The 15,484-nt window shown below is 34.3% G+C and overlaps 4 protein-coding genes and 2 non-coding genes across 6 annotated transcripts; 3 read left to right on the top strand and 3 right to left on the bottom strand.

Moving 5' to 3' along the window:
* Positions 1-2,282: 2,282 nt before the first annotated feature.
* Positions 2,283-3,257, bottom strand: LOC137830073 (universal stress protein A-like protein). The gene is made up of 4 exons (XM_068637187.1): positions 3,005-3,257; positions 2,812-2,918; positions 2,613-2,725; positions 2,283-2,503 (listed from the first exon to the last, which is right to left on the bottom strand). Exons 1-4 carry the CDS (start codon positions 3,171-3,173, stop codon positions 2,407-2,409), a joined length of 486 nt encoding a protein of 161 aa, XP_068493288.1. The 5' UTR covers positions 3,174-3,257; the 3' UTR covers positions 2,283-2,406.
* Positions 3,258-4,458: 1,201 nt separating this feature from the next.
* On the top strand, positions 4,459-4,531 carry TRNAA-AGC (transfer RNA alanine (anticodon AGC)). Its single transcript has one exon. It is a non-coding gene; the product is annotated as a tRNA-Ala (tRNA).
* Positions 4,532-4,751: 220 nt separating this feature from the next.
* LOC137828237 (uncharacterized) lies at positions 4,752-6,051 on the top strand. The gene is made up of 4 exons (XM_068634719.2): positions 4,752-5,009; positions 5,134-5,201; positions 5,325-5,550; positions 5,669-6,051. The coding sequence occupies exons 1-4, from the start codon at positions 4,931-4,933 to the stop codon at positions 5,782-5,784; spliced, it is 489 nt and encodes a 162-aa protein (XP_068490820.1). The 5' UTR covers positions 4,752-4,930; the 3' UTR covers positions 5,785-6,051.
* A 992-nt stretch (positions 6,052-7,043) lies between these two features.
* Positions 7,044-9,185, bottom strand: LOC137830072 (Tetratricopeptide repeat (TPR)-like superfamily protein). Its single transcript, XM_068637186.2, has one exon. The coding sequence runs from the start codon at positions 8,973-8,975 to the stop codon at positions 7,536-7,538; it is 1,440 nt and encodes a 479-aa protein (XP_068493287.2). The 5' UTR covers positions 8,976-9,185; the 3' UTR covers positions 7,044-7,535.
* On the top strand, positions 9,103-9,174 carry TRNAP-CGG (transfer RNA proline (anticodon CGG)). The gene has a single exon. It is a non-coding gene; the product is annotated as a tRNA-Pro (tRNA).
* A 2,706-nt stretch (positions 9,186-11,891) lies between the features above and the next one.
* LOC137830071 (uncharacterized) lies at positions 11,892-13,701 on the bottom strand. Its single transcript, XM_068637185.1, has one exon. It carries the CDS (start codon positions 13,459-13,461, stop codon positions 12,265-12,267), a length of 1,197 nt encoding a protein of 398 aa, XP_068493286.1. The 5' UTR covers positions 13,462-13,701; the 3' UTR covers positions 11,892-12,264.
* Between the last annotated feature and the right edge of the window lie 1,783 nt (positions 13,702-15,484).

Genomic DNA, 15,484 nt, shown 5'->3' with positions numbered 1-15,484 from the left:
TAAAAAATTAGTAAATATTTCTAATGAAAAGCTAAATGGTAAATATTGCAATCAAGAAGAGAAAATCCGTCCCGGCCCGCCCTTCTCGCCGATAGGTTTTACGTTAGTGCTTCAGCCATTTCCATCCATGCTTTTCCAGGCTGTCTGATGATCAGTGAAATTTTAAGTTTGAGAAGTGATTCCAACATTTAGTTGATATGAAATTTTTAAGACATTTTCTGCATTTACGTTTTCAGTATCAATACATGATGTAATTTTTAACACTTTTTCATCTCTTTACATTATCAGTCAATTCGTAAATTTATCAAATTCTCACTATGATATATTTTTATATAAATCTGATAATAACTTTAAATGTAAATCAAAATGATTCCAAAAATAAACCCACATTCTCTCTCTCTTTTATCTTCTGTTGAAAGACTCGATTCGATCGATAATCATTTGAGGACTTGTTCCCAAAACGGAGGACTTGTTCCGCATTTATAAGTGATAAAGGTTACAACTTCTAAAACTTTATCATTTAATAAAACGGTTGTACTTATTAACGGAACGGACCGTTCAGCGTATAATAAATAAGTTCAGGCACTATTTTATCAAATGATTCTATGTTGATTTTGTGTTATAGGTACGGTATTTAATTATATGTTCAGATGCTATCAATAATTAAGTTAAGGAATATTTAAATGTGCTTTAATTATATTAACTTAAACCATCATATTACATTATTGTTTTATATAGACACACATCACTTACTCAAGCCCTACCAATACACAACTTGAGCAAGCAACTACACCAATTTTGAGCCAATTATACGTACTTTCTAACAATTTCATCTAATATCACTTTCTAATTTTTCCAACCATTCTCAAAAGGAAAATTATTTTACAATCTCAATAGCAAAACACACTCATTTGACAATCCCTAAAATAATACAACAATATTTTAAATTAAAAAATAAAATAAATATAATTAAAATATTAATTTAATGGATTGTTAAGTGGGTGCATTTAATGTGTGTGAATGTATAGCACCCTTCTCAAAATCACCATCATCAACACAATTATAATTAATTTGTAACAAAATTTTCAAACCAACACCACGATATGAACATAGGAGAATTAACACCCCCAATTACATTGAGCCCTCCTTTGCAATTTTGAGTATGTAGAAGATGTTGATTCTGACATTTGGCTGGCCACAAAAATGGGGAACAAGAAATATCTTAAAATTAGGGAAATGACTTTAATTTTTTAGATAAAATAGAATAAGTTAGGATCCAGCAGTAATATATGTTTTAAACATGTCTTAATGCCTTGAAGAACGGCTTCGGCGTAATGAAGTAGTAGATTATAGAATTTCATGAGTGACTAATGAAGGAGCTCAGGTGTTTTTTATAACTGATTTTGCCTAACTAAAGCTCCTAATCATTCAAGAGCCCTACATTGATTTTCCTCTAAAATATTCATTCATATATGGATTCCCATGCACAAATTATCATCTCAACAATAGGGCTCCCATTATTGTAGTTTTTTAGTTTAAAGTTCAAAAATTGAAACAAATTTTCAATTTTATAACTTAATAGTTTCATTCATTTTTTCCAAAATTCAAATTTTAATGTCAAATCTTAAATCCAGGTCACACTATCACTTTTCCTTTTCTTAATTCAAACTAAAGTGCGGATAAGAGGGGAGACATTATTGACAGTGATGATAAGTATGTGGGTAGCAACATATTACTAGGACCCATAACATAACCAATAACAATTACTTCCCTCCTTATCATTTTATGACTCATTTTAGTTTTTCTTAACAATTTTTAAAGTTAATTATCATCAATTTCTTTTAACAATTACAATTTTATTTAAATAAATAAATATTTACACCAGACATTTTTTTTTTATTAACCGTAAATTAACAAGGTGAGAGGAAGAATATTGTTTAAAAGTAATTAGTGTCTTGTAAACTGTACAAACTAATTAAAATTGTAAAGTAAAGATCACAAAAATAAAGGAAAAGAAAAAGGAGAGTGTTATAAAATTAGAAGTAAATTGCTGAATCTAACAGTTTTTTTTATATTTTAGCATCTGAAATAGAACAGAGTGACGACATGAATGAGAGATTCATTGTGCGATTTAAATGGATAGATTAAACATTTTATTTTCTTAATTAACTTTCACTTTATCTTGATTTATCAGAATCAACCAATATTCTATACTACATGATGGAGTATAATTTGTATAAAGTAATTGAGATGAGTCATAAGACTTTTGAATAGAATAAAAGTAAGAAAAATCACAAGGCATGAATATATTTCCTGTGGAGGAGGAACAAACAAAAACACAGAACCCAAATGACAGAAAAGTAAATTATGTACAGAAAAAGAAGCTGGGAAAGATGAAAATATGATTCAGACGTTTCCAGCGGTTGATTTTGGCTTCTTCACAATCAAAACTGGGCACTTCACGGTCTGTGCACAGTGATTACTAACACTTCCAAGGAAAGTCCTGCCACCATTTTTTTTACATCCAAAGTTGATCAGCTAAATCTACAATTCACATATAAAGGACTAATCCAACACTTCAATTTTCTCAAAAGGGTAGTTTGTGGACTCACCTCTTGATCAGACCATAGCCATGGCTTCCCATCACCAACACATCAGCACCCAACTTTTGAGCCATATCACAAATCACTTCCCTCGGATCGCCATTCTCTATCCTCGTCTCCACCTTAATTAACCACATCACCCGTTCATTAACAATCACAAAACCAAAATAACCCAACATCATGCTAAATAGTTCATATAAGATGCTACTTTTTCAACATTGTTGCACAGTTTCTTGGCTTTCTCCAAGACAGAATCGGCCACTCTCAGCACATAGCTCTCCATGGCCGCAGTTACCTCAGAGGAAAACAAATACCCTAAAAATTGAGAAACACGACACATAATTAGTTAGTTAATGAACACAAACAAAAAGATAAGGTGTTAGTCCTATGTATGATTATACCTGTTCCATCGAAGGCAGAATAAACGACACGAGGGGATTTGACGTAGAGAAGAATAAGGGTGTCTTTGGAATTTTGAAAAACAAGGTTTTTGAGGCACCATGAGAGAGCGTGCATGCTCTCCTCGCCTTCATCGACTGCCACCAGGATCCGGCGTCCTTCTTCTGCCATGTCAGCCGTTGATTGGAAAAGCTTTGAGATCACGAAAAGGTTCGACTAAGGATAATTATAAAGTAGTTATAAGAAGAGTGAGTCATATAAATGTGTGATATGTGTCTATTTATATAATATAATTTCCTTTTCAGTTTGCCACGTGTCCTTATGAAATGGTGAGTTGGACTTTTACTGAATCTATTGGCGGATCTGGTTTGGGTTTCTGGTATTTCAACACAGTGGGCCTTATATCCACCACTTCTTCACAATTCTCACCATTCTCACTCCTCAGATTCTTCTCCCTTCCCTGACAAGCCCACTGAATTCTAAAACCATGTAATGATTTTACTATGTTTTATTATAAATTATAGTATTAAACATTTAGGGTTTGTTACTAAACATTTACATTTACAATAGATTCAATTCATTATTGTGGAGTCGAATGAGTCAATCATTTAACACATCTTGTAAAATATTGTGATACTTTGAGAAATCAGCTCATACTAATTTTTGAAGATATCTCTCAGATATAGTCAATAAATCAAATAGTCTATTATCAAATACTATAAATAAATCTTTTACCTAAAATAAAGATCAGTTTCACATCAAACACTCTCAATACACAGAATACTTTATCATCGGATAACGTATGTAGATTTACTCTATTATGTTATTTATATATTTTTGTTATTTATCTTTCTAATCCCAATTAACTGAACCAAAAGATGATTTCTGCATAATGGAGAGTCATGCCCATTGCTGATTTTATCACCACATTGTGTTAGAGTCTGACGCTTTGTTCTTCCTTGTAGAGATTTTCTTTTTGGTTACACTATCTATATTCATTTAACCTCAGTGACAGCATAAGCTTATCAAAGATAACTTTCAAATCTTCTAATTTGTTCAGTTCTCCAGTTTAAGCAAAAATTTAGACTCTATCACCTGCAACACTTCTCTTTGCTTTTGGCGCTTATCCCTTTTAACCTCAAATTCCTCAATACAGTTAGTAAGTTCAACCCATTCCAAGCAAACTTGTTCCTACTCTTTTGCTGCATTCTCCTTGAGAGCATTAATACAGTAAATTTCAGTGTGTTCAAAAGTCTTTCTTCGCTCATAGAAAAAAAATTTATAAAACCAAAGCATAAGCTACTCAAGTCTAGGTGGATCAAAGTTATTACTTTTCTTATTAACTGAATTTAACTGTCCTGCACGATAACAATTTTTTATGTTTTAGAAACTTAAAACGTATAAAAAAACTTTAAAGATATGTTTATATATTTTGATATTTATATTAAATTTCAATGGGGATGTAGCTCAGATGGTAGAGCGCTCGCTTAGCATGCGAGAGGTACGGGGATCGATACCCCGCATCTCCACTTTTTATTTTTTACTTTTCATATATGTTTGCATGGCTTCCCGCACCTTCACTTTGTGTATGAGTCAATTTGTCTCCACCCACTACCATATAAACTGGTGCTATTTGTTAACCAAACCACTCATTCACTCTTTCTACTTTCCACTACCATATAAACTGGTGCTATTTGTTAACCAAACCACTCTCATTCACTCTTTCTACTTTCCACTACCATATAAACTGGTGCTATTTGTTAACCAAACCACTCTCATTCACTCTTTCTACTTTCTGCTTTTCCATTATTAGATATTTGTAAGGTGGCCTACTATAAGTTCTCCACTTTTGTTCAACTTGCCTTCACATAAAAGGACAAAAGCTTGAATCTTCACTACCAGCTTCATCACATTCATACGGTATAGTCATGGCACTTGCACTCAAGCTAAAGAATAGTTTCAGCATCCTTATTATTCTTCCAATTTCAATGTTTTGCTTATGCTCAGGTTATGATTTTACCATCTCTATGGCTTCAACTACTTTTCTTCCTAACTATTTATTCTGTGCACTACTGATCCTGATGTATACAATTTTAATGACATGTGTGTACGCATGTGAAAATATGAACAGAGGCTGCCGAGGGTGATCTGCAAGGACAAAACTTGGTAGAGGCCTTATCATGCTTCAACAATAAGCTTGTGAGTGGCAAATATTGAATGGCACTTGTTGGAACTTGGAAGCATTCTATTTTTTGCTTCTTGAATGAAAGATTTTGCATTTTCAATACTAACATGTGTTTGGCTGTTTTGAATGTTTCCAAGATTTATGTTGGGTGTGATGAGGCATACAGATTAAACCCATCTGGGAATATCAATATACCAGTGGAGGCCACTGATTTATTCTGTAGTGGAGCATGCCTCACTGAAGCACAGCAAGTGCTTAATTGCATAGATGATGTACTGTCCAATTTCATATTCTACAACAAAGCCACTGTACAACAAATGAGATATGCACTAAATGCTGGCTGCAGCTTCTCAAGACAAAGAGGTCAGGATACTAGTTATTTTCCATTTTCCACTCACCTAAATATCAGCTTCAACTTTTCTTTCTATTTTCTTTTTTCTTCTGAATGTTGTTACCTTAACAAAATGTAAGCTACGTGTAGGTAACTTCAATTTGGCAGAGTACATTGGAGGAGAGACAAATAATGCTCCCAAATTACCAATCCTCAGAAAATCCTATCTTTTCATCCTAGCAGCAGCAGCTGCTGCTGTTTATTGAATTTGAAATAGGTAATAGCAGCAAGAAGCAGATAATACTAAATGGACTTCACATACTACAAGTTTTAACCAGATGCTGAAAGCTTCCTTCTTTCTCCTAACATGAATGGCTGTTGTCTTAATGTACTCCATATTCTACTGTACAATCTGAAGTAAGGTTCCATTTCAAATCAAATATTTACAGATTGTACAGTTCCTTATGGCTAATCAAAGTATGTATTTGTATCGGCATCAACAAAAGCAATTTGAATAATATTGATTTAATAAATTTGATTTGAGATAAAATTAATTTAACAATGATTAAATTTATACTTAAATGTTGGATTGGAAATGCAAGTTTGACTACTCAAAGGGTTAAGGTCAATTTAAATATTTTTTTTTTACTATTTGGACTCTCTTATATATCTTTTAATAAACGTAAGGAGTTCCTAAACTGAGAATATGTAGATATGTGTCAAAATCAATTTTTCATATAAGTGTAAAAAATTACTTAAAGTCGAAATAATCATCACTTCTTAATTCTATTTTAAGAGTATGAATATTTATTAAATACATAATCAAATAATCGAATTTAATCCAAATATAGGTTGGATTTTATTTATAATTAAGTGAAACTCAACACAACTAATACTAATATAACTATTATTTAATTTATTTCATTAAAATAAATGTGTATTCTTAAAGTACTAAATTATTTATTTTAAATATTAAATAATATCTTTTATTTTAAAAAATATTTATAAAAATAAAAATTGGAATTATAAATTTTAATTAAAATACTTAAATCTTAGCTTAACTCACTCAATTCAATTCAATCTCATCAATCATTAATCATTTCATATCAAGTCTAATAAAATAAAATAAAATTTTGTAGAAATCTAACTCGAAATATCAAGTCTAATAAAATTAAATAAAAAATTGTAGAAATCTAACTCGAAATTTTCTTTCATTAAATTGGACAATGATTTCATCTCAATTCTATCTAACCTCTCTACATGCCTATATAAAGACGCACGCATGCAACAAAAAGTCTAAAAAATTTACACTACCTCTTTCAATAAAAATAATATGCATCGATATATAAAGAAAATACCATTGTTTTATCTGCATATTTTATATTTATATTTTGTTTAATTATATTTTAAATTCACAACCTTTTCCACCTTAAAATTGTCAATCTCAAAATTATCATTTTGTTAGACACGCAACGATAAAAAATAAGAAAAAAACATATCCACTAAAAGAATTTAACACGGCTAGTTCACAGTATAAATTAGATTTCTTTTCTAGTTCATGCAAATTTACAATGTATATTGTTTCTTCTGTATGAAAAATAATAATATATAAATATTAAATTTTTGTCATTAAAAACACTTCGTATTCATTTGAAACTAGGCGGATTTTCCCTTATTAAGAAGACTATTAAACTCTGCTAATTAACATAGCAAGTACTGATTCCTTAATCTCACAGGCATGAACCAGTGGGCTGTTGAACCAATCAACACATCTAACTTGGAGCTTGCAATGTTCAGATCATTGATTCCTTTTGAATTCAAATCCACGAACAAATGTCAAAAATAGTCTGGAATTCGGACTGGATCGATACTTGTCTTGTGATGCTATCTCAATAAGATCATGGGCATTCTCCAATCTTCACAATATTACATTTTTGTGAAACTTGACCTCATCCAAGCATTAAATGGTCCGAAAAATTGTTTAGTCTGTTTCAACCAAAACAGTTAGTTTTTGCAACTACCCAGTTGCACTCTGCCCCGGAACTTTATTGACACCGCCTCCTCGCATCAACACCCTAACTTTCTCAACTTCATCCCACCTCCCTTCTTCTGCATAAATGTTGGACAACAACACATAATTTCCCGAGTTCCATGGTTCAAGACCAACCAGCTCTTTAGCAGCAGTTTCTGCAATTTCCCTGTCACCATAAGTACGACAAGCACTAAGCAATGCACCCCACAAAGCAGCAGTTGGCTTCAATGGCATGCTTGTGATCAAGTCAAGAGCCTCCCTCACGTGCCCACAACGCCCAAGTAGGTCAACAACGCAGCCATAATGCTCAAGTTTAGGGGAAACCCCAAATTTCACACTCATAGAGGCAAATATCTCACGCCCTCTATCAACCAAACCCGCATGAGCACAACACGCCAAAACCCCCACAAAAGTGGAATCATTAGCTGCCACACCTCCACGCACCATCTCCTCAAACAAGCCAACCCCAACTTCACCTTCCCCGTTATACGCCAAACCCGATATCATCGCGTTCCAAGAAACAATGTTTTTATTAGCCATCTCATTGAAAATGGCCCACGAGGCTTCCAAGTTCCCACATTTACAATAGAAATCAACGAGCGAATTCCCCACGTTAACAGCATCTCGGAGGAACCCTTTGGAATTCGCATAAGAATGGATCCATTCACCAACATCCACAGCCCCCAAGCGAGCACACACAGGTAGCACCGTGACCAAGGAAGCATCGTCGGGTTCAAAACCTTGCTCTAACATCCCCTTGAAAAGCTCAAGAACCTTCCCCTCCTTGTTGCCCTGCGCTAAACAAGACATCATAAGGTTCCACGAAACCACGGTCCGTTCTTTCATTTGTGTAAAAAGGTTCAGCCCCGTTTCTAAATCCCCCGTTTTGCAAAACCCGCGAATCATCAAGTTCCAAACGACGACGTCCGGGTCACGCATTTCGTCGAACACCTTGCTTGCATCGCCCATTCTCCCGCAAGTGGCGTAGAGGTCGACCGTGGCGACGCAGACGGAGGCGTGGCGCGTGAAGCCGAGGCGGAGGACGTGCGCATGGAGGGACTGGCCGAGGGCGTAGTGACGGAGGTTGGAGGCGGACTTGAGGAGGGGCGCGAATGTGTGGTTGTCGGGGGAGATGGCGCGTGACTTCATGAGGGAGAAAAAGGAGAATGAGGGGTGGAAGGGAGGTTGTAGGGAATGGGCTTTGATGATGGCGTTGAATAGGAGAATGTTGGGGTTGAGGGCGTGGGCGAAGAGGCGCGTGGCGTAAGGGGTTCCGCAGAGGCTGACGAAATGAGTGAGTATTTGGTTGGATTGGTGAAGGCCATGGCGTAGGAAGTGAGCGTGGATTTGGGTGAGCTGGTTTGGGGTTTTGGCAGCGTGAAGAAGACGAAGAACTTTCCTCTCTATCTCTCTGCTTCTGCTCATTGACTCCTCTAACAATCTCTTCTTCACTTTTCTCTACCTATAATCTCTTCATTCTTTCAAACACTTCATTTTCTCTTCCATGCTTTTCTTCTTCATCAATCACCAAATCACTTTAACAAATTATATAGGGTGTTTGGTCTAGTGGTATGATTCTCGCTTCGGGTGCGAGAGGTCGTGAGTTCGATTCTCGCAACACCCCTAATTTTTCCTTTTGGTCTATCAATCTTTATATCATTATTATTATTTAAAGTTTAAAATTTAAAGAATTAAATGAGTGTGAAGTTCTAGTCTAGGCTAAATTTTGTTTGTTGTTATGCTTATGAAAAGACTTGTTCATTAAATTTAAAATACAAAAATTGCTTATATTAAAAGTTTTATGATGAAATTCAAGACATCACTAGTAAAATTAAGATTTCGAACCACATATTATCTAGATCAAGTTATTAAACTATATGCTACTAATGTGTATAAAATTAAGAAGCTATTTTTAAGCTCCTCCAATATTTAAAAAACATACCTTAAAAACTTATATTTAATCTTTTGAATATTTAAATTTAAAATGATAAAATTGATATAAAAATAGATAATCTGAAAACTAAGGTAAACAATAAAAATGTGAGAAATAAGATATTGTTATCTTTGTCAATAATTTATAATTCATATTAAATTCGAAATTACTTTAAACAGTAAAAATATTTAATTAAATTTAATAACTAAATTGAAAATTACATATTATAATTTCAAGCTCTATAAAATTAAAAAAAATCAACTTTTACTTTAATCACTTGACTTAACTGACATATCTTCTTCATTTATTCAAAGTCAAAACAACTTATCATGTAAACATAAGTATTAGATTTGACCTAAATCTCACAGGTTTAACATATATCACATGACAAATTACACTGCATTTATAGATTAAAATAACAATATTACGCACTTTTAAAGAAAGAATTAGTCATTTATAAAAAAAAATTATTAACCCTCGACATGTATCCAGAAAGAAACATAGATACGACGGAAAAAGTAATATATAAAAAAATACTAAATATAATAGATAAGAACATCTAGACTTTTAACATATATCTATACAACATGACTCGATAAATTACCGTTTCGAACTGAGTTGTCGTTTGCAAGCAAGGTATGGCTACAAAATAATACAGTGAAGATACTGTTAAGTCAGGCCATGTATGAGCAGTTAAATATCCTATATTGTTGTTGTATACTGAGGTTAGAGAAGGGTGGGTAGTGATATGTGTAACAGTCCAAGTAAAATAATTGAAATGATTTGACCTGTAATAGTCTCTAATATGAAGCAGCAACAAATTGCCAATAAAAGAAATGGTTTTCTACAATAAATTTTGGGCATCCCAAACAAGGTCTCACTGTTTGACATTGGTATGGAAGACTGTTCAGAACATTGTTTGAATTTTGCGTCTGTTGATGCAGTCAATCAGTCTTGTAGAGTCAGATGAATTGACTCTCAGTTCAACTCCTTATTTTCCCTTCCTTGGCCTTCATCCAAATCATGATGGAAGATTCGGTGCATTAAAAAGTTCTGCTCCGGGAGATATGGGTTCTAATTCCTGAGTTCCAAGGTCTTACTACCCTCAATTTATGCAACCACACCCATCTTTTTCACCGACCACCAGCCAAACATTACTCTCATATCATAAAAATATTATCTTATTTTGAACCTATTCGAGTGGTATAGAACTGAATTCGTCCCATTTGGAACAAATCCAAATTTATATAATTTATATTTAAAACATTTCCTTTAGCAACATGTAATATTTTTAGGAGCAGTATCTTCTACAGTGGGATTGTGATCCAGTAAAGGCAAGGGGTAAATATTATGGCAAAAAGGTTGGAGAAAAATATTCGGGGGGCCAAATATCACCAAATATCGGAAGTACAAGTTAGTCTAGCAGAATCCCCACACAGGTAGGTAGCATGTGATTGAAGAAAAGAGTGGGGAGTATGAAGAGAAATATAATTATTATCTTACTCAACAACTATTCATCATTTGAATCATGTTAAAAGGGAAATTTGGAAGGCAGCCAAATTGTTCCTTAGCAAAGTTAGGAGGGGTAGGCATGATTAATTGATTATGGCACACATATCTTTTTGAGTGGGCTAAACAAATTTAGATGCCGCTGAGCTTATTAAAGCATTAGGGGCCCCCAGGTGGATTCATGTCTCGTGGATTATTTATTGCCTCCTTTTTCAAAATTTTGCACCTAATCCAATAGCAACATATAAAAGTCATTGAGATCATCTCTCAATGGTAGGAGTGGGACATCCAGTAAGAAAACTGGGGTTGGATGGTAGAAAGGATTTATCGAAAAAGAGACTTGTATAGAAGCAACCAAAAAGAAATTGGAACATCTCTTGGAAGGGTTTACATGGGTTCCATTCCTACTTTATAATATTTTACTAACTTATAAACGGGTCAATGTCAAATAATCTCAATCTACTTTACGTCCACATCTTGTCGCATGTAGCTTTGCAAACATCTTTTTCCTAACTCAAACCTCAAACAATCTCACCACACCATAATAATTATAAAGCTACATCTAAAAAGACCATTTGGACCCCTAAATAAACCGCAATACTCCCATCTCAATGCAATTTGCACAAGCAACCAAAGACTGAGGGACGCATGAGATGCAAACAAAATCACGGGCATCTTTCAATTGTGGTGTGGTGTGGCGTGGTGTTGAAGTTGCCGAATTGTATTTGCACAGTTATCATGGGGCCTGAACCAACTATCAGGGCTCCCCACACCACGTGGTTTCTGTAACCAATGCAAATCGATACTGTACGAGAGATAACCAGCATTAAGAATCGCAATTCGCAAAGCCATAGCCACAATCATGGCCTCTAGCCATAATTTCCGGTGAAATAATAAAATTTTAAGAAAAGGTAAGTGTGGAAAATATATTAATAAACTTCAGTCACTGCACAGCAACTGTGTAAATAATAAAATGCTGCGAGTACCAGTACATGGCATGGCTTCGTAGTATATTGTACATGATAGTTTTATCAGAGCATCTTCGTCGTCTTCATCTTCCTCAACAAGAACCCTCCTACTATTTTAGTCCTCTTCTCACCAACCCAGTTCACACTAGGATGGGATGGGGCTATCTTAATTCTTGAAGCTAAGACTAAGCTAAACCATTCCATAATGAAGAAACAAATAATAATGATAATAGTGGTGATAGTAATTAATAATGAGCTGTACAATTTTAGATAAACCATCCCCAAAGGAAAGAGGAGATTGAATTTACCTGGAGGAAACAGGGTTTAGGGCTCTAGCCAAGCCATTCATGGCACCGTAACCCTTAGAACTAAAGCCCAAACACCCAAGCAGACCCTGCCTGTAGGGCAAAAAGGTCTTTTTCCTCAACTCCTCAGCTTGTGCCCGGTTAGCTTTATAGTGCAACTCGTGCGGCGAAGGTGGCACGCGTCTCTTCCCAACACCGTTGGTGGGCTTCCCGCTCATTCTCCGAGCCCAGCCCTGAGAGCTACTTCCTTTGGACTTGTGCGTGGCTTCGGAAGAAGAAGAAGAAGGCCCGGTCTTGGTGTTTGCTGGGACATTGAGAGTTTGGGCACTGGAAGTGGTGGGTTTCCTGTCTTTGGTGGTTGGGGAGAAGGAAATGGTGGACCAGAACTTGTTGTTACTCCTTCCTTCGCTTTTGCTTCGGAGAAAGTCCTTCAGGAAAACCCAACGCTTCGAGCTTCTCCCAGCCGAAGAAGAGCGAGAGGAAGAAGCCGAACCTGATACCGAATGAGTTGTCTCCAAACCATCTTCCGCGTTCTCCATTCGTTTCTCAGCTTCCGAGGAACTAACCTCGATTTGCTTCCCTGAGCTCACGCTATTGTCGTGATCCCCGCCAACAATATGATCCTCTTCGTTTTCTGCCCACTCCAGAGGCGTGTTGCTTCGGAGAGGGGACATGGATCTGGTTCTCCTCCGAACAGACTTGTCCCGCAGCCGCAGATCTCTGCCTCGGACCACACTAACGCTAACCGCCTCGGCTTCCTCTTCCTCCTCTTCTCCTTCCAGATCCAACAAGGGTGCGAGAACCTGGGGGCGTTCAAGGTGGCTCGAGAGCTTCATGGGACGGATCTGACCATTCAGGAACAACTCGTCAGCAGAGCTCATGGAACCGGAACCGGCAGAACCGGCTGAGCCGAACCTGGCCGAGAATTCGAACTCGTAACCCATTGGCGCGGAAGAGGGAGTCTTGTCGTAGGAGGATGCAGCGGTTATGGCGAAGTGCATTGGACTGGCGGGAGCACTGTAGAAGAAGCCTGGGAGCGGGAGCGGTCCACGACCGGGACTTGAAGGGGCACTGACGTAAGGTGTGGAACAGGTGCTGTCAAAGTCTTCATAGAGTGGTTCGCCATTGTTGGAGTTGGAAGGTTGAGAGTTGGGCATTTGAGCATTATTGGTGATGGTTGATTGAAACTGGTCCATTATTATTGTTGGTTTGAGGAGGAAGAAGAGGAAGTAGAAGAGAGAGTTGGTGTGGATATGTTTGTGTGTGACTCCCTACTACCTCACCTGGCGCAGTGCACACAAAACCAACAATCAATAAATAAATGTTTTACTTATTATACTCTCTGCATTTTCTTATTGCACCAATCTACCCTCCCTCTTTCATTTTATATCCTTAACTGCCATTCATTCTTCTTTCTTACTTTAATAACTTAACCTTCCTTCTATCTCCCTCTCAATCCAATAATCAAAATACATAAGCTATTCAGTTATTCACCATTAAATTCTCTTCAAATTCCCTCCTTCTATCCCTCTACACCAAAAATTCCTACTTCTTGTACAGGAAGTAATTATATGCTAAAATTCAACTGTCATTTCAAATCTGGTTAATTCAAATATATTTCAAATGTACAATTTATTAATTATAAATTATGTTCAAATTTGTTCATCTTTATATTAATCATTTTAAAATTGTATTCAAAATTATTTTAATTTTATTAACAGTTAGATATTGTACCCGTGATGTGACAATGTACATGAAAACTAAACTCTTAATAAATAAGAGTGTGTCCTTTCTTCTACTTGTTATGAGATAGTTTGACTTTTAATGTAATTTAAATGACTTCATGTATTTTTTGGTAACAAGAATGTATGTGCCATAACTACCATTTTGCAAGTCAAGTATCACTTTAAAAAAATCTAGTTTTTCTTATATAAATAAATTAGTACTTGTTTCGAAACATTTAACTCTATAAAGAAAACCACATTATCCTAGAATAGTTTATATTAATCTAACCAAATATTTCTTTTCAATTTATCCTTGTTGAAAAAACAAACTATGGAGAAAAATATAAGAGAATTGAAAAGTTTTATAAATATAGTTAAACAAAATTAAAAATATATTTCTTATCGAGTTTATTTATTAAGAGAATTTTTGTAATAATAGATATAAAAAATATGATTATTATTATTCTGTTAATAAAAATATGTCAAAATAAAACAATCAGTAGTTTCAATTTTACAACTTTATAACTTAAAAAATTAAGAATCTTAAAGGAGAGTCTGTTTAATTAGGGGCTTAAAGTATACTTTCTCAACATTGATGAATTAGATCTTGATAAGATTGTCTTTCTAACTCTCCTAAGATTATTCATTCTCTTTTGGTTTTGTTTCATTTATGATCTTGTTGTAGGAATTTATCTATTTTGTTTGTATTTATACTATTATGGAATTTAAAAACATTTGAAAAACTATATCAATAAACTGGTAAAGAAATATTTAATATTTTTTGTGTAGTTATACAGGATTCTAATTTTATTAAGTTATTATAAATTTATATTTTTCAACCAAATATACTAGTACTCAAAACCTGATAACATCATTTTAAATTTAAATATATATTTTAGAAGTGAAAATATTACAAGGCATATTTTATTTCAAAATTTGTCATAACTTTATTAAAAGATTAAAAATTACTTCTCAACAAATTATATTTTAGCTTTCTTTCTTATTAAAATGACACTAAATAAACAAAATTTGTACTCTTAATACTCACTTCCTTATTAACTATATGATAGCTAAGACACAAATTACAAAAATTTCCATGCTATATTATCATTATAATTTGATTGTGTCACTTATTCTCATGTTCTTAAAGAAAATAATGTAATTTTTTTTAAAGACAAAATATTTTTGTCTAAACTTCAATTTAATATATATATATATATATATATATAAGATTGTGTCTCATTAAAATTTTATCCAATAAAAACTCTCAAAAAAGATAAAAACAATATTAAGAAAATAAGAGTATATTTTTCTTTTTCATGATTCAAATGTAATACATTTTCAATTGGGTTGTGTTCAAAACCCTTGACAAAAGTTTGTCATTTAATTCTTTGAGTTTGTAAGCTCCATTCTAAAATGACTCAATTACACGATGTCAACCCTCTAAGTTGGGTGTTAAATTTCCTTTTTATTTATCTTTCAAGTTTTATGAGTT

The sequence above is a fragment of the Phaseolus vulgaris genome, chromosome 7 (assembly GCF_051622355.1).
Source record: "Phaseolus vulgaris cultivar YP4 chromosome 7, ASM5162235v1, whole genome shotgun sequence".
Lineage (NCBI taxonomy): Eukaryota > Viridiplantae > Streptophyta > Magnoliopsida > Fabales > Fabaceae > Phaseolus > Phaseolus vulgaris.
This window is presented reverse-complemented; position numbering and strand designations above follow the sequence as displayed.